The sequence below is a fragment of the Labrus mixtus genome, chromosome 8 (assembly GCF_963584025.1).
Source record: "Labrus mixtus chromosome 8, fLabMix1.1, whole genome shotgun sequence".
Taxonomy (NCBI): Eukaryota; Metazoa; Chordata; class Actinopteri; order Labriformes; family Labridae; genus Labrus; species Labrus mixtus.
In genome coordinates, this window is record NC_083619.1 from 3,019,778 (window position 1) to 3,042,273 (window position 22,496).

Genomic DNA, 22,496 nt, shown 5'->3' on the forward strand with positions numbered 1-22,496 from the left:
TGTAACCACTTCCACTAAAGACCATCGTGTCTGTTTAATATACTCCAGCCTCTACCATCAGTGTGTGAATGTGTATGAATGGATGAGTTAATACTGATGGACTCTTTACACAGCGGCCTCTACCATCAGTGTGTGAATGTGTATGTGTATGAATGGATGAGTTAATACTGACGGACTCTTTACTCAGCAGCCTCTACCATCAGTGTGTGAATGTGTATGAATGGATGAGTTAATACTGATGGACTCTTTACTCAGCAGCCTCTACCATCAGTGTGTGTATGTGTATGAATGGATGAGTTAATACTGATGGACTCTTTACTCAGCAGCCTCTACCATCAGTGTGTGAATGTGTATGAATGGATGAGTTAATACTGATGGACTCTTTACTCAGCAGCCTCTACCATCAGTGTGTGAATGTGTATGTGTATGAATGGATGAGTTAATACTGATGGACTCTTTACACAGCAGCCTCTACCATCAGTGTGTGAACGTGTATGAATGGATGAGTTAATACTGACGGACTCTTTACTCAGCAGCCTCTACCATCAGTGTGTGTATGTGTATGAATGGATGAGTTAATACTGATGGACTCTTTACTCAGCAGCCTCTACCATCAGTGTGTGAATGTGTAGGTGTGACCTGCGGTGTGAAAGTGCTTTGAGTAGTCAGAAGACTAGAAAATCACTATACAAGCTCAAGTACCATTTTTGCATTGTTGCATCATTTATGCAGAGTTCTGTTTATGCAGTCGGTTTGACTTTTTGCAGCATGATGTTTAAAATTGCAGCATGTTTCTAACATTTAACATCTAACATCTTTGGACTTTTTCATGTACTTATGAATTTGCACCACGTTTTTCCCGATGTAAATTGTCTGGGCCGTTGCATGTAGATTGCCCTTGTTGGCCGGAGACCTATAACCACTAGTGGTCACTTCTTCTGAACAAAAAAGAACCCTACCAGTCAAGTCAAACCAAGATGTCCCATGCTTAACCTTTGGGCTTGGATGAAGAGCTGATCACTCTCTACATATGGAGATACTAACCCCCAAATTGCAGCTGAAGAAAAAGGCCACAGAATCTAAATGTGCTTAAGTAATAACCTCAATCAAAGTGGAGTCCTTTTTCTATGTAATATACCAATATTGAGCATTTATATGCAACAGGTATTTTTTCCTGGAGTTGTTGGAAACCAAACGAGCTGCTGAGGCAAATAAATGTTTTTGCACTTAGCAGTTGTAGTTAAATAATGCTTTATATTCCTGCTTCATGAAACATGCCACTGTTCCCAAACCATTGTTCACAAAGACGTTTGCCATTACAGTGCAAATTATTGCAGTGCCCCCCCCCCCCCCCCCCCCCAACACAAACACACACATCAAGACTAGTGTGAACATGCTATACTTTCCTCGACTAAGGACACTTGCGCCCCTGCCCTCAGAGTCTGTGTGCACCACTGTTGAGCAATAGAGCTCTGCAGTTAGCTGTCAGAATAAACACAGATTGGTTGGTCTGCTGTCCTAAATCCTGATTGGATCACACACTTCACAGCTAATTACTGTGTGTGAGTGCTGAGCTCAAACTGAGTCCACAGTCATAGTTGCCATGGTGAATTTCTGACCAATAAATCTTTGTCTGCAGTGTGTGCACAAAAACAAAAAAACACATGAGCATGTTGTGCATTCTATAGAAAAAAACAGACACGACGCATAAACACATTATATTGCATCTCTGCTCAGATTTGTGTTACATAGCACGTCTCCGTCTCCCTCTTCTCTACCAACCGCCCCCAGTCCGTTCGGTCTCACTTGCTCTCCTTTGAGTTATCACCATGGTAACTCGACAGAGACTGCAGGGTTGCAGCTGCAATGAGGAATAAAAGGTAAATGAGCGAGGCTGAGACAACGGCAGTAAACTGGGCTAAAATAGGATAGCATATTATTTCATTTAAACCAATAAACCAGTGAATGTACACGACAGCATTGCAGCATCTGGCTCTCTGTGTCTCTGTATTCAGGTCACTTGTCATCTGACTCTCTCTCCCTCCCTGTCAGTTGCTCGTTTCCTTTCATTCTTCTCCTTCTTGACAATGTTAAAAGCATTGCTTACACCTACAATGAGGGTGATTTAAGGAGGAGCCTCAGTAAGCATTCCTTAAGTCTCTCATTTATCTTGAGTTCAAGAGTGATCCAGTTCTAAATGACCTTGTAATGCTATAACTAGGTCTTATCACTGTCCCTCAATAGGCTATTAATAGTCTGAAATACAGCTATTATCACTTCCACTTTCTTTCCTCTTCCAATGTGAGAGAGAGAGAGGCTTATAGGTAAATAGAAATCCTTCTTAATGTGTGATAACTGATGATTTCACAATAAGCCATGGTGAGTATCTTTTATATGTTGGGCATTTATGGTGTATGTTGATAATGTTAGATCGTTTCAGACTTTTGAATGAATGTCTCTGATTTATTTAATAGAGATATTCTCCTGTTATAAGATGTTCAAGAATGACTTTACCATGAATAGACATTCACTGGGACACTAAGGTTAGGTCTTGAAGAAAAGGTACTACAAAAACTGCACTTACACAAATAATAGGAAGTGGACAATTAAGTTGTTTTTGATTTGAAAACATCTCTAGATGTCTTTGCTCCTGAACCTAACATTTCTCTGGGTCTGCTTTTGGAGACTTGTTTACCTCTAAACTACAATTCTTTAATCATTCTGGCCTGTTACAAATTATACATCCATTAAAAGAAAAGGGAAAATGAGAGACAAACTGAGGAACTGAAAGGCAGAATGAGAGGATCAGGGTAACGATCGAGGAATGAGGGTCAGGGATGAAGAAAGGGGGTTCTAGGGAAGAAGGGTTTAGAAGATTATAGGTGCCGGAAAAAATAAATTGCAGTTGAGGTAGGATGGACGGAGGAGAGCTGATGAACCAGTTTCAGCTGGTGTCAAATGAGCAAGAAGGAACCAGAGAGATTGAGAGCCAGAGTAGAGGAGCTTCCTCTCTCTTTCTTAGACCCTCAAGAAAACTTAAGTTGTTTTTATGAGGTTGGTCAAAGGTTGTCACAGAAATAGTTAAAGTATGCAGGAAAAGAACAGCTGCAATTGATTTTGATAATAGAATAGGTACTCCCGTCTAGAAGCTCCAATTCAAAATTAATTTCCTGGTTGAGATTGGGCAGAACATCATTCTAAAAACCAAAAGTGAGGCTGAAAGTTTGAGTGATTAGTGTTGAGTCGATGTTGCTGCTGACTGGTTCAAACTTAGGTTACATGTCTAGACTAAAGAGGTATACGAGTTGAGGATGACCAGACTGCTGGGTCTCTGTAATAGAGGTGGGAGATGAGCAGTGATGGCCAAGTTACTGAAAATTCGTAACACAGTTACTGGTTGGTAACTATCAAAAAGTCACTGAGTTTTGTATTAAAAAAGTAACTAGTTACTAGGGAAAGTAACTTTAGCGTTACTTTTTTTGGCTTCAGTATTAGTGTACATTATTTAGTGGTTCTGTGGCAGTGTGAGAGAAAACAACTCACACATTTCATATAACATTGTAGTTATTTTCAATATGTAAGCTCTTTTGCTAAATAGTTCTCTGAAAAGTCTGCCTAGATCCCAGCATGCCGGTCAGACTGGCACATGGCACTGGCACAATAGGAGGAAACATAATACTGTGTATTCATTTAGAATATGTTTTCCAGCCGTCTCATGATAAAACAGTTCAGACTGAAAGGTTTCCATCTCTTCTTTACGTGGCTGTCTACAGATGTGAATGACAAAAAGTATGATGGGTACAAGTAGGATCACACTTTCTGCCAGCAGTTAATCTGACTGGCTAGGTGGCTAGGCTAACTGGGATCAGCTCTGCAACGATATGTACATAAAACTCCTCTACTGTCATCACAGAGATACCAAACCGTTAAACAGTCAATTTAGCCAATAAAGACAAAAATGTACTCCTTTATAGCAGTACATTTTGGAAAGCAAGTCAACTGATATTCATTTAAAAATGCATCATGGTGGTAGAAGATGGGCGATTCTGGAGGCATGGCATTGGAAACAGCATATACCACTGAACTTCATATCCCTAAACTAAGCGTACATGTCACTGGCAAACTGGCATGCCATGAACAGCACTTGCATGCCGGTACTCCCAAAGTGGCATGTCACAGATTTTGAGTAAGAGATAGTGTCTTTATGGCTAGGGATGGGGGATGCTCCTTTGATGAAATGGTGTTGGACAGAAACCAGGGGGATCCTCCACATGAACTCAATTATTTATCCCTTTTATTAATGATGTCTACAATGGCACTGTTGCCTAAACAGATGGTAATCATCTTCTTGGACTATTCATGTTACCATAGAATGGCTGCTATAATAATAGAGTACATTTCTGAGACCGGTCTTGAGACCACTTTTTGAAGGTCTCGATCTCAGTCTTGGTATTGAAAGCATTTATACTCAGTCTGGTCTCGGTCTCAGACTGGATGGACTCTGGATTATAAATAAGACCGATCAAGACCACTACTGGTAGATATTAAATGGTAAATGGACTTGAGCTTGTAAACCACTTTTCTGGTCTTCTGACTACTCAATTGTTTTTACACCACAGGTCAAACCTACACATTCACACACTGATGGTAGAGGCTGCTGAGTAAAGAGTCCATCAGTATTAACTCGTCCATTCATACACATTCACACACTGATGGTAGAGGCTGCTGTGTAAAGAGTCCATCAGTATTAACTCATCCATTCATACACATTCACACACTGATGGTAGAGGCTGCTGTGTAAAGAGTCCATCAGTATTAACTCATCCATTCATACACATTCACTCACTGATGGTAGAGGCTGCTGTGTAAAGAGTCCATCAGTATTAACTCATCCATTCATACACATTCACACACTGATGGTAGAGGCTGCTGTGTAAAGAGTCCATCAGTATTAACTCATCCATTCATACACATTCACTCACTGATGGTAGAGGCTGCTGTGTAAAGAGTCCATCAGTATTAACTCATCCATTCATACACATTCACTCACTGATGGTAGAGGCTGCTGTGTAAAGAGTCCATCAGTATTTACTCATCCATTCATATACATTCAAATGCCGCCAACGAAGCAGTGGGAAAAACTTGGGGTTAAGTGTCTTGCCCAAGGACACATTGAACATGTTGTTGCAGGAGCTGGGGATCGAACCCCATAACCTTCCGGCTAGGCTTTTAAAAAAAGTTGTTACTGTGATCAGAAGGAAAATGTCCCAATTCTTAAACAACGAATAGCTTAAAGTCTTTGGTAGTTCGACTTTCCCCCCTGGTTACGGCCACAACCTTCCTGGTGTTATGGTTTCAGTGAGTGACACGCCCCTGCGGGAGTGGATGGAGACGACAGCAGTAGAGTCTGTGTGCATGCCGGAGATGTCCGTAAAATCTTCTGTTATGAAGTTTTCTTTCCAAAACCATGAAGAGTTTATCTGATATAGGTCACGCAATGATTTGCCCTTTCTCAATCATTTGCCCCTTTCAAAATCTATGCAGGTGTCTTAAGCCTCAGACACCTGCAAAAACTCAAATAACAATTTGAATTTGAATTTCTAGTTACACTTATTATAAGCCACATTCACCTGACGAATCCAGATTGAGACCTCATTTCAACATATAATGAAAGGTTATCTGGACTTGTCAAGGGAATGTGGCTTTAAATAATTTGCATTGTGGTGCTTTGAAGACGTAAGACCTTGTTTGTTGCCGTCACATTTAATAAAAACAACCTTAAATTTAAAAAAAAGGATTCTTTTATTTGATCAATCTCGTGATGTTGTTTCATTGGTATTTATGAATCTTGGTCTTGACTCGATCCTACCACTTGGTCTATCTTGGTCTCGGAGCACTCTGGTCTCTGGTAGTGATGTAGTCAAAACCACACTACCAAATATACTATGAGAACATTCCTTGGTGCCCTCTCTCAAGTCCCTCCTTTCCATCTCCTATTTGGCACACCTCTCTTTCTCCAACATTGCTCGACATACTTGCAGAGGCAACCAGATTCCAGAAATATGAAGCCAGGAACAGAAAACAGAGTTAAACAGGTAAAAACCAAACTTACTTATTTGATATCAAACTTTTATTTTATCACAGAGTCACCACTGGAAAACAGATACTTTAGCATGTCAGTATCAGTACACTGTCACTCTAGTACTTGTTCACAGAGTCATCCGCACTGCAGTTAACCTTCAAATTAAAAACAATGAAATCAATGAGTTCCAAAAAAAAGTCAGACATGAATTTTTTGAAAACATGCGTCAATCAAAAAGTTCTGTTGACTCCAGATCTGTCAGGTGGGCAGGAAAGAAAAATGTTTCATAAAATGCTTCTTCATTCAAAGTTTGGGTTGTGACAGAGAATGTGCGAGATTTACTTTCACCAGGTATGCACACATCTTTCAGATAGTGTGGCATCCCAGGTAATAACCTGACATGGTGTCTGTTCAAGGACAGAGTGCAAGCTTTGACAATTTACAGGGTCAATAAAATGAGAGATAGTTATAAAAACAAATACTGAAGTTTAAATAGTGAAAATAAAGAATCTCTCACAGCTTGCTCGTGCACACAGTGTGGATGTGATTTTGGTTAGTTGGCTGTTTTCACTGTGACAACACAACATTTTCTATGCGTGCTGCCATCTTGAAAGCTCCTATGTAACTGAAGGAAATGGAATGATTAGCTAACCAACAGAAACTTGAGTTCCAATGTATTCACATGAAAACACAATTTTACATTTTACCCTTTCTATAAACATGTTTAAGTCTTGTGGTGTACAACACAAGTGTAAGGCCATCTTTCAATCCAACAGATGAATTTACGAGAATACTTATCACACACGACAATCTTCTATCAAATCAAGCAGTACATAAAAGTCATCATGACGCCTGGTGTCTGTTTTCAGGTTGAGTTTGGATGGACCTGAAGGTTGATTGACTGGCTGATGATAGATTTCACTGCATGAGCATTTTCCAAAGAGCCAACAACTCAAACCAGCATTAATGTGCACAAACAAGATATACCCATAAGCATTAAGATACAAATGTCTATTTACAGCAATATAAACTGCAAAAGTTAATATGTTTAGTCATTATAAACAGATAGTAGCTCATGTCAACTGATTTTAAATCTGTAAAAAAAAAAATCAAAAAAAATCACGAGAATCCAGTAAGGCAGATTACAGAATCAGTTCAGTTATATTTTTGAAAAAGATAATTGTGGATTATATTTTAAATGACAATTAATAGCATTGCATTACATTTCATTACAAAGTTACAAGTTGTCTTGTTGGACAATCCTTATGAAAATCAAACGTCTTGATCGTGTTAGAGAAATTGTGAAACATTATTTAGAAGAGAACTGGTCAAACACAAAACGCTCCCAAAAAGAAGTTCCACTGTCACATTTATCTATGTGTCGAGGTTATGAGTTATCGTAGAGGTTTTGGAAAGTGTATCTCCAGATCCAGCCAGGCAAACTGTTCATCTTAAATCTGAACTCATCTTTGTTCTGAGCTTAGCACTGGTCTTTGCTCAACAAACACAGTTGAGATTGATATCAATCTTCTCTGTCTACTCCCAGCCAGAAAGTACATAAATATTAATGAAATGATCAACTGTCCCTTAAACATGTCTATTCCAAAATAGAGCAAGAAATGATTCATCTCATAAGAGTGAAGGTGACGCTGATCTGACCTGGCAACAGCGGTGATTCACAGAAAGTCATGAAACGATGTGCAGAAATACAGCAGCTGGTTTCCTGACTGACTTGCAATAGAAATGCAAAGTGTCAGTCCTATTCCTGATGTCATGGTCGAAACCACTGGCTTGTAGTTCAGGTGGTTAACGTGGAGGTTGGCAATTCATTTGACAAAGAGATATAGAAAGCAGTCTTTCACTAATCACAAATATCTTAGTCAATGTCTGTCCATCAACTTTACACTTTACATCTATCTCCAGCAAAGTATGTTGTATTTAATCTTTTCATATTTAAGACTAGTAATGCTTAGTTAAATCCTGGTTGTTTATATTCTCATTCTTAGTTTTGATATTTTTTGTGCTTATTTACTTTGTATTTAATATTATATTGTGTTTATTTGCTCATATAGTGTGTTTGGACAACCTGCTGCTGTAACGCCACAATATCCCAGTTTGGGATCAATAAAGTAATTCTATTCTAACTCGATATTTAGAATCAATTCAATCACTGAACTTTCTTTTAAGAGTTCACAAGTTGCCTGAACATGGTTTCAACATACAGCATGTCCACCAAAGCAAACTCTGTGGGATATATGAGGGAATCAGTTTAACTCTCATGGGGCTCTAAAACATCTCTAGATCCTAAAGTAATCTAAGCTTCACATTATCTTCATTCACAACATTCACATCCACAACGCCCCAAAACTGCTCTGGAGCGCTCGCTGTGGGCAGCTCCCCCTCACTCTGACACCTCTCCATTAATGCATGTCCACAGGATCCTGTTTGTGCATGTGTGTGTTCATGTTCAAACCGAGTTTCCCCTCACGGGATCAATAAAGTATAAATTATTAATAAATATTTATTATAAAGATAAATGATATGCACCTTGTGAACATAAACACTGGCCCTCGTCTGGAGCGCTTCTATTAGTGCGTTCATCTTATTATTTAAGGATTATTTCTGTCATTTCATTTGAATTTAAACTGTAAAAAACAAAGCAACGTTTGTTCCATAGAATAACTGTCATGCTGCTAAAGTGTTCATTATATTGTTTCAGGTTATATGATGATTAGGCTTATACGTTACAGCTGTTAATCACTTTCAAATGATCACACCTGCTTCTGATTGTTCTCTTTAGACATCGGGCCAAATCAGAATCAGATCAGAATCAAAACCACAGAAAACAGCAGCAAGCAGCATCCATCAAGGTCCAGGCAGATTGCACACTAAATACATGTATCTTTTTTTTTTCATTTTTCAAGAAGTAAAAAAGATTTTCTTACAAATCTGAATCCTTTTAACCATATTCTGATTCTGTGTAAATCCGCCTTCAGGACTGTTTAATGTAGCTTACAACTTTCTGTGACTGTGCTGACTTAGCTCATTTAGTAAAACATTTTATAGTTTGTTTTAAATTAAATGGATGAAGGGAATTTAATTTCTTTTTCATCTTAAGATCAGTGAAATCTGTAAATGACCCTGAATATGATTGGATTGGTCAAGCAGTTCAGCGCTGTGTTGGAAACACACTAAATACTGTGAGCAGAAGACAAGATGACTTCCTGTCATGACAATCCTATGAGTTGACGCTACACAAATAAAGATTGAAAGATTTATGACAGAACAATTTAGAAAGTTAAGACGAGTCATATTGGTGAGAAGAGGCAGAAGTTCAACATAATTGTTTCAGTTGATTTCAGGTCGATTGCCATCTTTTATTGTTGTGTGTGGACTTTGTTTCACTCCTATGTGTGTGTGTGCTGTACAGAAACCTTATGCAGCAGAGAAACATAACAGTGTCAGAAATGTAAACAAAGTCAATAGGACTCCATCAATGTGTGCCGTGGCTTTGACCCCAGTGAAGCTTACAGTATAACCAAATAGATCTAAGGCCACAGGCTTGGGCACAGAAAACTTTGAAATCTAAGCGTTTCCAGTTGACCAATCAGAGTTCTTACTTACATGAGTTCCAGGTAAAAAAGAGAATCTGCACAAAACACATCAATGCATTTAAAGAAGCATAGACTGGCAATTCAAAACCATCAGTTATAATCATCCAAATATGTTCATATATCAGCTCATTTAACTAAAATACTGTCTATAATACATGTAAAACAATTAAAATATCATATTTAAAAGTCCTCTATGCTAACCTTTACATTACAAAACATCAACACATTAACAGCATTTTACAATGCCCATAGCAGCATCATCTTCATCTCCAACATCCTCACTGAAAAGTTCATGAAAGCAACAGATCTGACTCAGAAGTGGGAGGTTTATCTGTACACAGCTATAAATACAAACTTTGGCCATTCAATTGAAAAACTGTGATCAATCAGTTTTTTGTGCTTGTTATAATCAACATGATCCAAATAAGAGATTCTGTGTGTTGCAAAGGCATATTTCTATGAAAACGCTGACTTCTGGGAGTCATGGCACCATCACATGATATCTATGCGACTAGCCCACAGCCACATAACGCTTCTGATGGCACTTGGGCACTAAGTTAAAGAATGTAAACACTGGGCTAAGAAAATGATAAGTCTGCTCGTCAGTATATAATATATTTAAAGCATACACATTTAATTAATACTTTTTTTTAACATTCATTGAATACACATTTCTAAATGTGTTTAATTCAACCACACCCGCACAGTACAAATGAAAATGGGAAAAAAAGCCCAAAAATAAAGTTCTGGTATCATGACATCTATCCTTCATAGTTTGATGATGACAATCTGCAAAATTAAAACAGGAAACCGTCCCGCTGTTTAAGGAAAAATGTATTCATTGCTTTGTTTTTCACTGTATAAAAAGTGCCAGAGCTATTTTCAATGTTCATTATTTAGAGAATTTTAAAAAATATATTTGGAGGAATAACTTAAATTTCTTTAAATAATTAGTGGTGAGAGCAGCCGAACTGTGGGTGGGTTGTTGGTTTAAAAGTTTTCATTGTTCTCTCAGATTCTGGGAATGAAAAGTAGACACAAACACTTTGTTGTTTCTTAAATTTAATTTTTTTTTACTTTACATAAAATACATATAAGTTATCATATGTATTTACATTCTATTTCTTGAAATACAGACTTATTTCTAAAGCGCGCTGTGACATTTGTTCGAGTATGGTGTCATTACTTCCTTTCAACATTAAAAGACAAAGTAGTTTAATGTTCTTTTTGATTGTAAATTATAACTATGTAATGTTTATTTTATAAATTAACTTTTACTTAAAATAATTATACATTTTTAATATTAGTCTTGAAAGAAACATTATTCTTGTAACAGCTTGACTTAAATTACATCTTTATTAACAAAGCAATGATTCTTTATTTTATTGTATTCTTATTATTATATTCAATGTTTTAGACCTTCTTTTCTCAAAATCACAAATTGACTCTGTTCGTTGTAAACTTATTGCAGTATTTTTGCCATATTGTATTTTTTTAAAAATATATTTCATAACAGTCTCATTTTACATTCTTAGTAAAACCAGGAATATTCCTATAAAAAAACAGACTTTTTCTACACTAAACTTAAACTTTATCCTTGCCTGTTTCATCTCAAAATATCAACACTTATTTTTCAAACTTTAATTATCTGGATATCATTTTATGTCTCCGACAGCTGCCCTCCAATTAAATCGAACATATAGGTCAGAGTATGAATCAAACAAAGTAAAAAATAAATGCTTTTCTTCCTTTTTCTTATACAATCTTTGTTTGTTCAGATGATTCCCAAGCTGCAAGTGTCAGTGTACAGTTCAGCTACGACACAGTAAGCATAATTCATATACTGCACATTAACAAAAGAAAAATATGTAAAACCATTGAATGCTTTTTGACCATATTTAAAACACTTTATATTCCCCTTATATTGTTCTTTTCTGACACAAACACTATCACCATTAACTAATAGACACTGTTATAGTCAATATAAAAAATCTTGTAGCCCAGAAACACTAGACTGTGGGCACCCACAAACATATGTACAAACAGCACTATTATAGGCTTTGAATGCAAATGTCCATCTAATGGCCAGTGGTTTAATTATAAAGTTTATATATATGTTTATCGATTTCATTACATGTGCTTGACAACAGAATGAAAGCATGTAATAAATGTATGTATGAATGTTGGCACAAAAGCGTTAGCCCATTTACAGCTGAGCCAGCAGTTGGGGGAAAAGCAGGGGCAGACTTGTCAGGCTGCACCCATCCTCACTGACAGGGAGGAGTGAGATAGAACAAGGAGGCTTGAGTGCCTGTGATCCAATTCAACTCAACATAGTACATCAAAAGAAAGACTGGTTTTGCCAGCAGTCCGACGTCAAAACAGTAAAAGCACTGGATCAAACTCACCCCTCACATTGAGCCCTAATGGTCAGTTGGAGATCAGGGGCAGCGCTGATTTTGCTTGTATGGCTTGTGATTCAAAGTGAATAGTGAACCTATTGCTTGTAGGTTTTAATCCTTCAGAGAGACAAAACATCTATTCAGTAAGGTATTAAACCAGCTGGGATGCTTTTGGGACAGATTGGCCATCCCTTATTTGCTGACCCTGTCTGGTGGCAGATTTAGCCAAAACTCCATTGAGAATTTGTACTGGTCAAGTAGCAGGTGTAAATAGATGATCTCACCCCTTAAGGGGGTCATTCTTTATATGCCAACCCTAAATTAGGAGGTGGAGTGTGAGTTAGGATAGGGCGAGGTAATGTGGGGGGAGGGGTTGGACTTGGACGGCCATACATCCCTTGAAACTGCCTGTTGTGGTGGTTGGGGTGGTTGAAATGGATCGGGTTTTCCTGAAAACTTCGAAGGTTTTCGTGGAAACGGTTGCAGCTTACATTGTCGATGCGGTTACCGTCGTCACAAAGGCGGTGGTTGTTGTGGAGGTCAGGAGGGGGACCGCGATCCGGGACCTGGATGATGTGGGAGCCACTCTGCCTCCTCAGGGTGGACTCGCGACTGGATGAGGCAACAGATTGGGAATCTGAGCCACCGTCACTGCTGGGAGCGGTTCCCTCCACTGGAGTCACCCTGATGGTAGTGATGGCTTGAGGGTGAGGGTGGAAGGGTGGAGCAAAGGTCTCAGTCTGGATAAATGTCATGCCGGAGTTAGAAGTGGGGTTGAAGTTTAATTGAGTGTTATTAAAATGAGGATTATTGGGACTGTTGGGGTTTAGATTGGGGTGCTGGAAGTTGTTGGGGTTGTTTGGATGTAAGGGATGAAGAGGATGTACCATATGTGGATGGTTTGTGTATAAGATTCCTCCACCCTCTCCCATTTCACCTCCCCCTCCTGCCCCTCCATCTCCACCATATCCACTCTCCATTTCGGTCCCTGTTACACTCCTCCGCCCGTCCACCGACCCTCCATCCCTCAGCGAGTCACAGCTGTCTGTATTTCTGTTCAGGTCATTCAGGTTGAAAGCCGACTGATGAAGTGAAGCTCGTTGATCCGGTGGTTTCCAGCGCCAGGAGCCACTTCCGTCTCTGCTTGGAGGTCTCACCACAGGTTTGTTTGATCTGGACTCTGGATGGGCGTCAACCCGGACTATACTGCCACTTCTTTCCAAACCTCCACCTAAAAAAACAAGACAAATGAACATCTGAATAATGACTCTAAATAACTACCAAGGAACATTCATCACATTTCATGATTCCTAAGTGTTTGTCTTTTGACTACTCAAAGTGCTTTAAACATCACAGGTCACACCTACCCATTCACACCACATTTACACACTGATTGCAGTGTTTTCTATGTAATGTGTCCATCAGTACTCCATTTATACATATTCGCACGTCGTTGACACAGCAGCGGGAGCAATTTGCACCAACACGTGACTGCAGGAGCTGGGGACCGAACCCCGACCTTCCTCTTGAGAGACGACCAACTCTACCACAGCTGTCCCACATATTCCATATCTACGGGGGGCAGTTGACGTGGATACTTCTTTTTTGATACATTACTATGTGGCCCATGCGCGGTATAAAATGTGCGAATTAAGTCGTCACTGATTTACATTGATCTTGGAATGGTTACCGAGCGGCCACGTGTTGGAGAGACAGTTTCTTCCCTCAGAGAGCCAACCATACATTCTCTATCATATCAATACTATCTCTCAGCAGAATTACACATTCTATATGTTTGGGGACCCTATAAGACACATAGGAGACGAGCAGATGCCACTCCTTGAACACCTCCACCCAGGATCTGGCATCCGGGATTTGGAATGAGAAGTCAGGGAGCCAGTACTGGACTATCATACTTAACTTTTGAGATGTTGGCAGGTGTTGTGATTGGCGACCTGGTGTGCATGTGTCTCTGTGGGCCTAGTCCCAGGCACTAGAGACACCTCCATAATGGATAGCATTTCGGTAAGCAAGGCATCTATTGCGCTGCAGTTCTTGCTAGGACAGCCACCCTTCCCAAGAACTGAGGTAGATGGAGACACCAGGGCTGCCACTGGAGGTAACGGCCTAAAGCCTATCCTCGATAATGTAAAGACCAGCGACTAGCACCTGCTTCCAGTATCTGAAACTGCTGTTGAACTACATCTTTGAAGTCAGGGAGAAGAGGTATCTGAGGGCAAGTGAGCCCAGCCCAATCAGCAAAGAGGGAGGGCCCAGGCACCTGATCAGATGGCATCTCCACATTCAGAGCAGCAGCAGCTCTACATTTAATGCTGGAAGGGAGATGTCCTTGCAGCTCACGCTCCCCCGTAGACTCCCTCCTGCTGTCCCAAGGGGAGCAAATCACCCTCCTTCTCTTGCCTGAGCCCATAACGCTCCCCTGGACCTGTTAGTTTCCTGTCTCGTAGTGTTGTGACGACATGCGCTAACTACCCAGGTAGACGGCTGCAAAGCCATCTTTGCCCGCCAGACCCTACGCTGCCACAGCAGACCTAGCGCTTGGCTGGCTGCGGTCCCTGAGCAGCAGGATGTGGCTGTTTTATGAACACATGATGGCATACCTCCCTCTGTCATGTTGACATACAAAAACAATTCTACAATTCTACAATTCACTTAGCAGACTCTTTTATCCAAAGCGACGTACATCAGAGAGTAAGAACAACACAAGCAAGGATCTAGAAAAAAGTGAACAATGTCAGTAAGAGCAAACGATCAGCTTTGAGTCTGATTGGACACACAGGTGCTGACAGGAAGTGACCAGAGGAAAAGCACAACATTGAGGGCAGTTCTTGAGAGCTCTAATCAGTATAGAAACCATCTTATAAGTCGTCGTTATCAAACAAAAACCATCGTCATTACCATCATCATCATCATCAATAATATGGAGACCATCATCATTAAGTTAGTAGGTATTCATGAAAGAGCTGGGTCTTTAGCTTTTTCTTAAAGGTGCAGAGGGACTCTGCAGATCACATGGAGTTTACATTCGATATCATAGATGAGAATGGGTTATCCCTAACTCTCATCGCATGTTCAACACCTTAGCAGAACACAAAATAGTCATTGTCATGAGCATTTTCGCACTACAGCCCATGCAAGGAGGAACCTCCTGGGATGCCAAACTGACGTCACAGAGGAGACCAGGAAGTAGGCACTCTAGCAGTAGCCTAACTAGCGGTTAGCCTTCTCTGTTTTGTGTTTTCTCTCAAGCCTTATCCGCTTTTTTTTCTTCTTTTTCTTTGTCAGGCTATTCGATAACATGTCATGCTTTGTGATTATGCTTTTCGGACACAAGCTGGCTACCCGGCAATACTTCTCACTATACTCCTGCACATCGGGGAGAGGGGCGCCTCACTACACTGTCCCACAAGGTAAGCTTCCTCTACTAGCTTCCCGTGCAGTACGCTGAATGATACCCCTCTCTCCAGTCTTTTCAGTCAAATGAAGAAAGGCAAACAGCTAACCCAGAGGGGGGACAGAAGACCAGCTCTCCCTCCTTACACACAAGGGTAAGTGGATATCTTCACTGTTCGTCTGTCAAGATTCATATCTGCTCACACGTCTCACGCTCACAGTGGAAATAATTGAATCAATGACTTCATGCGCACCTGGGCATGTTGCGCATGGGCAACATAGTGGTGTGTCTTAAAGAAGTTTCCACATCAACTGCCCTAGTGGTTGAGTCCCCGTACATGTGGAGAAATAGTCTTGATACGATAGGAACAAGAACAAAAGTAAGGTCTTTTACCTTCTCTTTTGTAAAGTGTAACAAACATTTGTTATCAATTGGTCCTATACAAATACAGATTCATTGATTGATTAATATGCCAGTTTCCCATACTTTCACGTATTCCTTAAAAAAGCTGCATGATGTTTTACTTAACACGAGTTTAAGAGAACATGTACAGGTTAGCAGTACAGACCTCCTCCTCCTACTGCTCCGGTGGTAGAGGCCGGTGGAGATGGATCCTGGTCTGTCAGGGCTCGGTACCGAATGGATCCACCATCCTCTGATCTAGGAGAGTGAAGGAGGCCCTGCTGTTTGGATAAGGCTATAACCTGAAAAAGGAAGATGACAGTGAAATATGACTGTTCCTAATTTTGCTGCTGGGATACCAACTTTTTTCTCTAACCTGCTCTTCTTTAAAATGTTCAACTAGATTGAAGCTGTCCAAAAACATACAGCCTGCATTTACATTTTGAAATGTCTTTGTGGCTTCCATAAATGGTTATCGACTGGTTATATGCATCTCTGAAATAGGCCCCTCCAGTTATGTCTGCAAAGTAATCACTGTCATTTCTAGGAGAAGCATGCCTTCATCTGTTTCTGGTAGCTTTCAGTTTAACAGAAAATATTAAGGAACACAGAGGCTTCAAGCTGGCTTACAAAAGTGGTATGAGTCTAAAAAAAACCAACAGGCTGGCAATTAACAGGTCTTTAGTTTACCAAATCACAACATCATGATACAGATTGGTAAAAAGTAAAAATCTTTGTCAGGTATTTCCACAAGGGGAGAAGAAAACAACTTTGAAATGCTTGTTTGTCAAACTGAGGTCGGATCAATTATTTATGATGCACTCAAGGAAGTTGGGAAACCTACAGTACAGAATGATAGCAACAGAATCAGCAGATTGCTTGCTCAAGTTGAAAATATTTTATCCAGAATGGATTGGTGGCTGTGCTTGCATGCAGATACAATGTGTCCTGCAGCGCATTATAGTTAAGGCGGCCGCCTTAATCTGAAATGTATCAGTAACAGCCCACTGGAGTCTGTAGCTGCAAATTTAGACAAACAAACTTTGTTACACAGAATGATGTGTTCTGTTACTGAATGTAACTCCAGTTCTATGAATATGTGCTTCGCTATTGGTTTGGTGACCAAACTGTTATTGAAATGATGCAGCTTTTATTACAGTCAGTTAGTTAAACACAGTCATTTTGTGTTTAATTTACCTCCCCCACCCCTCCACTGACAAAACAGATACCACCTTAACTGTTAAAGGTCCCATATTCTGCTTTTTCTGGTTTTATATGCTCTTTAGTGTGTTTTCCAAGTGTCCTGTGCATGTTTAGGCACATCTATGTGCAAAAATTCAAAGTCTGTGGAAACGCGGCTTCTCCTACGTCCTCCTGTTAGCTGCAGCATTAACGCTCAGTTCTAGCCCCCCTCGAAAAAAATGTGCCAGTGTGACGTCTTGTCAGTGTGAGATCACTGATCTAAGCCCATTGGCTCGTTGTGGCAAGCCCAGCAGCTCATGTTGCACGCCCATTAACTTCTGTAGCACGCCCACGATATGCTGTAGCCTGCGGTAGCACAGTAGTGCTAAGGTGCTAATGTTTATGCTCCCCGGCCCTCTGAGCCAGAGTGGCTGAGCGACTGACCAATTATGGCAGAGCCGACAGGCCGACCAATCAGATCAGACTTGGCACACGTGGGGACTCTGAACGTGGGCACTTCAGAGCCTTAGAGAGAGAGTCAGAAGCGAGCCGGTGCATGGAGCGGCAGAACATGAAAACAGACACTTTTTTAGAACTTTATCTATTGTGAACATACTTTAGTAGGTACATAGATTAAATATACGAACCCCAAAAAGGACATAATATGACCTTTTTAAATGTCCTTTGGGAAACACTGAGGTATCTGTTCATAGAGATAAATAAATCCAAAGTCCAAAGCCTGCTGATATGTGATTGGTCAGTACTCTTTGGACAACAAACTTAGTACAAACAGAAACCCGAACACTTTGTACCTAAGTCGGGTCCTGTGTCGGATCCTACATCTTTTTTTTTTGTATAGATAAAGATGAAGGGCTGCTGCAGCTTTTAAATCAAGATGGTACGAGGAAAGAGGCGCCCCCACCTGGTCTACGGCTGAATATTCACAACAGACCAATTTTAAGTCTGATGAATTATGCAAAGACCAAATGGAAACAAGAAGAGATTGTATCAGAAGAGGTGTGACATCTAACAATGATCCCTGGGTCCTAAATATATAGGAAGCAGTCATGCATCTGTCAAGGTAGGTAAAAAAAATTGGATAGTTACCTGCATAAGACGGGGCTGTCCACCAGCACTGAGAGGTCTACACGGGAGGGTGGTTCTCTCTGCCACTCTCAGCCACTTTTCCCTGACTGACCCGCCCCCATCCATAATGCTGTCCTCTGATTCGCTCTCCTGATCTCTGCAGCTGGGGTTTTCCTCCTCAGGAATATGAACCAGCTGTGAGGATCCAGGCCGGGATTGGATTGACACTCTTGCCCCACCAGCCAAACCAGTGCTACCATTATGGGCCAAGTGATTATGATTGGCAGTGCTTGCTGCTAGTTTCATGTACTGAGCTGGGATGTGGGCTCCAGCACGCAGCTCTGTTTCCTGACCAGTGACTGAAGGCAAATGTGTTCCGGCTCGGAGCTCTGCCTCAAGGCCCATGGCAGATGGTTCAGAGGAGCAGCGAAGCTCCATGTTCCTCTGGGGGGATGACGAGGAGGTTGGTCTTATTCCATCCATCACCTGTAGAGACAACTTCCTATTGTCATTTTTATTTTTCCATTGGCTGAGCAGCTGTTTAGATCTCGTTGAATCCATTGAGGCGTGGATGGAGGCATGACGCCGAGGAATACGACCCTCTTCCAATGAGGATCCTCCATGGGATCTGTAATGGGACCAAAATAAATGATATGAAGAAGAAGAAAAGAGATGATTTTGACGAGGGCCTCTGATGCACACATTCTGTCACTGCTTACATAACTAGATAACCCATTTTGATAATAAAAAAAGTGATTCAAGCACTCAGATATTTTACCTAAGAAGTACTTAAACCAAAAATGCTAATTTAAAGTAAAACTACTGTACTGGAAACTCTACTTGTGAAAAAAATACAAGTCTAAAGCATCTATATATACTTCAAGAACCGAAACCAAAAAAACGTTTAATGAAGAATGTCCATGAATTAATCCATTACTTTAAAGTCTTTATATTTGATTTTTTGATCCAGCAGATGTCGCCCTTGAGCACCAGCATGAAACCAAAACAACTCACGCTGCATTATTGTGTTAGCATGCTAATGCTAGTGATCTTTATTATGCTCGTATCTTCACACTGCATGTAAATTTACCTGAAATGAGCGTGATCTAGAAACACAGTTAAGCAGTGAGTACAGTATGTTATTCTTCTTTTCTCTAGTCCCTCAATTAAACAACTTTTATACACGAGGGGAGGAGTCAGCCGGCCGTCCGATGTAAACAAAGTGAAGATAGGACTCTGAAAACATCACAGACAGTGGGACTCGGGTGTTACACCCATTGTAGACAGTCATGACTCACAGAGTTATTTTCAGAGGATATACTTGATTTATATTATATTTAAGTATGAAAAATCACATATAAAGACTTTAATGCAAAAACTCATACGGATGGATGTCACTTCAACTATTTGTTTAGGTTGCTTGTGTATGTATGTATAAGGATAATCCCTCCATATTAAAGTCATAGATATGGTTTGTGGCTCAATGAAGGTTGGGGGTTTAATGCTTAGCTCCTACAGTTATGTCTAAGTGTCCTTAGTAGAGATGTCCCCAAATCGTCAAATCATCGACGAATCCTCTGTCGACCGCTAATCTCACTCAAACACAAGGATCAGTCAATTTCAGCTATATGGCGGGAATTGATTTCTCTGCTTTCTCCAAATATAAGGTGCTATATAAATAAACTTTACTTACTTACTTACTTACTAAAAATATTTACCGTGGCAGAGTGCTGCTGCTGAAGGTCATCATGTTATCATGGTTGCCAAGTGGACTGGATGGAATTAACACCTCGATTTCAGCACTGGCTCTCTTCATATTGGACATGGAGGGTTCTCGGTATGAAGCACTCCGTGTCAGAAGGGGCCCGGGTCGGTTGGGGGACAAGGTATGTGAAGAGGTCCTTGTGATGATGGGCTCTGGTTGACTGGGAATCAAGGTAAGGTGACCTATGTGGACAGTAGGAAGAGTGATTATATCAATTTAAATACTAAATAAAAGATGTATTGATTAAGAATACTGTTGGATGGATGTCATGGTAGTGCAGTGGTTGCTACTGACATCTTAGAATGTCCCAACTTGCCCGTCGGCATAGGCCTTTGATACGGAGTTTAACCTTTGCCCTTTCCAGCGCAAATTGTTTTCTAACTTTTGACAAAGAAATCTGAGTTCTCCTGCTCACAGATGGAAAATATAACAACCTTCAATCTTTGTCTGTATCCTCAGCTCTTTGAATAATCTTTTCTTCCAGTTAAAATGTTCTATTTTTTAACACCTTCTTATAGCAACTTAAAAGTAAGAGTGTAATGATTTAAACAACCTCAAAGCATTGATTTTTTTTTTTTAGATGCACATTAACCTTTCACCTTCAACCTCAATGACTTTCACACTTAAAAACATTGTAAATAAACACAGAACCTCAATTTCTAAAAATAGCGCTTTAAAAAGATTAACATGACTCAGCGGCAGAAGAAATCGAGTCATTGTGGACCAAATTGATCAAGTGATTTTCAATTTTATTGAATCATGAAGCCTGTTGCTCCTCTACAGCTATGGAGAATATCAGTGAAAAATAACAACTGCACCTGGAATCATGTCTCTTTGACTTAACACACAGATCCATGTTGTGAAATGTATGTTTCACTGCGCTGCATAGACCTGATCATGTCATTCACAGCATTTATCAGCATACATACTTTATGCATTATAATCAGGCAATCCAACTTTAAGACTTCCTTTTGGGAAGCTAGTGAACTTCTATGCTAGTAGACACTGTTGCACTAAGTCAGCCATTCATTGTCTTTAATATTCAGTCAGTAATGATAGCCTTAACATACTCTTAAAGGTGTGCAAAGTTTCAGATCACAAAGTTAAACATATGTTGGAGTAATTCCACGATAAGTCTGCAGAGGGCGCTAAACATGCAAGAGTTCCACGACACTTTCACGAGACACCTTCAAACCTCTACATAGGCAGGCGGAGCCGTTTTCTTTTACTGTGCTACCAGAACATGATCAGCCCTGCACTGGTTCTGCCCCCCTGGAAGGCTTCCAATGGCCAATCAAAATGGGCACGTGGGGAGGGGGGGCCTTAAAGAGACAGCAGCTGAAACTAACTAATTATCCGATTTTGTTATCCTTCTGTTAAACAACCTGATTCCAAGATCTCATCCTGTCACTCAGCATTTAGGCATGCAGTTAAATGACAGTTAAGTAAAGTGTTTTCTAAAATCTGATCAGAGTAAAACAAAACAAGGTTGTCACTTGGCACAAATAACATATTTTACAAGTGACAGTTACGATTGAAGTATTTTACATTTTATTTTAATGTCATTATATTTTCATTTATTTTTTATTTCGAACATGTTTTAAAAATAAAATAAAAATATACATTACAAACAAAGCAAACAGCAATCAAAGCATACTTTCTGTAGTGGCTCGATTATTTTTCCTTAACCAGTCCATGTTCGAAAAGGGTGTAGGATGAAGTTAAATAACTTATCCAGTCCTACCCCTTTTAGCTTTTTAGCTTAATAAATGAATCCAAGACTAAGCTTTACAAAATAAAGTTGAATAATACAGATAACGAAGTAACAAAAGCAACAGATATAATGTATTACATACATTAATTGGTAGACGGTACAGACCTTACAACTGATATTGATTAAATTTTTTCTCATTGACTGTTCAATTTTATATTTATTAAATATGTTATTCTTGAAAATGTGTTTAAACTGTCCTAACGTTTTACATGTTTTCATTTCATCACTGCAGCTGTTCCATAAATTAACACCCTTCGTTGTAATACAGTGTAGTTTCATGTTGGTCCTTACTGCTGGTTCTGAGATTGTGTTTACTGTCCCTCTGCTGAAAAAACTTTTGGATACTGTTCGGTATCTGATCATTTTGAACTTTGTACATGATTTGAGTGGTTTTAAAGTCGACCAAGTCCTTAAGTTTCAGTGTTTTCAGTTTGATGAAGAGTGGGTTGGTAAACAAGTTGTAGTTTTATGTTAACCAATAGAAAACTAAATAGAGACAGTTTGAACACCTGGTTGGTTTTACCTTGGTGGCTGTTGCTTATTGCTGACTGGCTGACATTGGCCAAAGAGGAGAGGGGGGGCTCTCTCAGGGTGGGGGGAGGTGGTGGTCGACTTCTGGATCGATCCTTACTTGGCTGGAAATTTCCCACTGCATACACACCCTGCAATTACACACACACACACACACACACACACACACACACACACACACACACACACAGACAAATACCATACAAATGCACACACGCACACAGTGAGACAAACAGGAACATG

The 22,496-nt window shown here is 40.0% G+C and overlaps 1 protein-coding gene across 1 annotated transcript in view; it reads right to left on the reverse strand.

Moving 5' to 3' along the window:
• Positions 1-11,445: 11,445 nt before the first annotated feature.
• The window catches only part of LOC132978609 (phospholipid phosphatase-related protein type 4-like), a 34,844-nt gene continuing 23,793 nt past the window's right edge, over positions 11,446-22,496 (reverse strand). The window contains exons 7-11 of the mRNA XM_061043844.1: positions 22,246-22,384; positions 19,902-20,130; positions 18,205-18,811; positions 16,082-16,217; positions 11,446-13,329 (exon numbers count right to left, since the gene is read on the reverse strand). Coding sequence (XP_060899827.1) covers positions 12,395-13,329; positions 16,082-16,217; positions 18,205-18,811; positions 19,902-20,130; positions 22,246-22,384 — 2,046 coding nt within the window. The 3' untranslated portion in view covers positions 11,446-12,394. The remainder of the gene's footprint in view (positions 13,330-16,081; positions 16,218-18,204; positions 18,812-19,901; positions 20,131-22,245; positions 22,385-22,496) is intronic.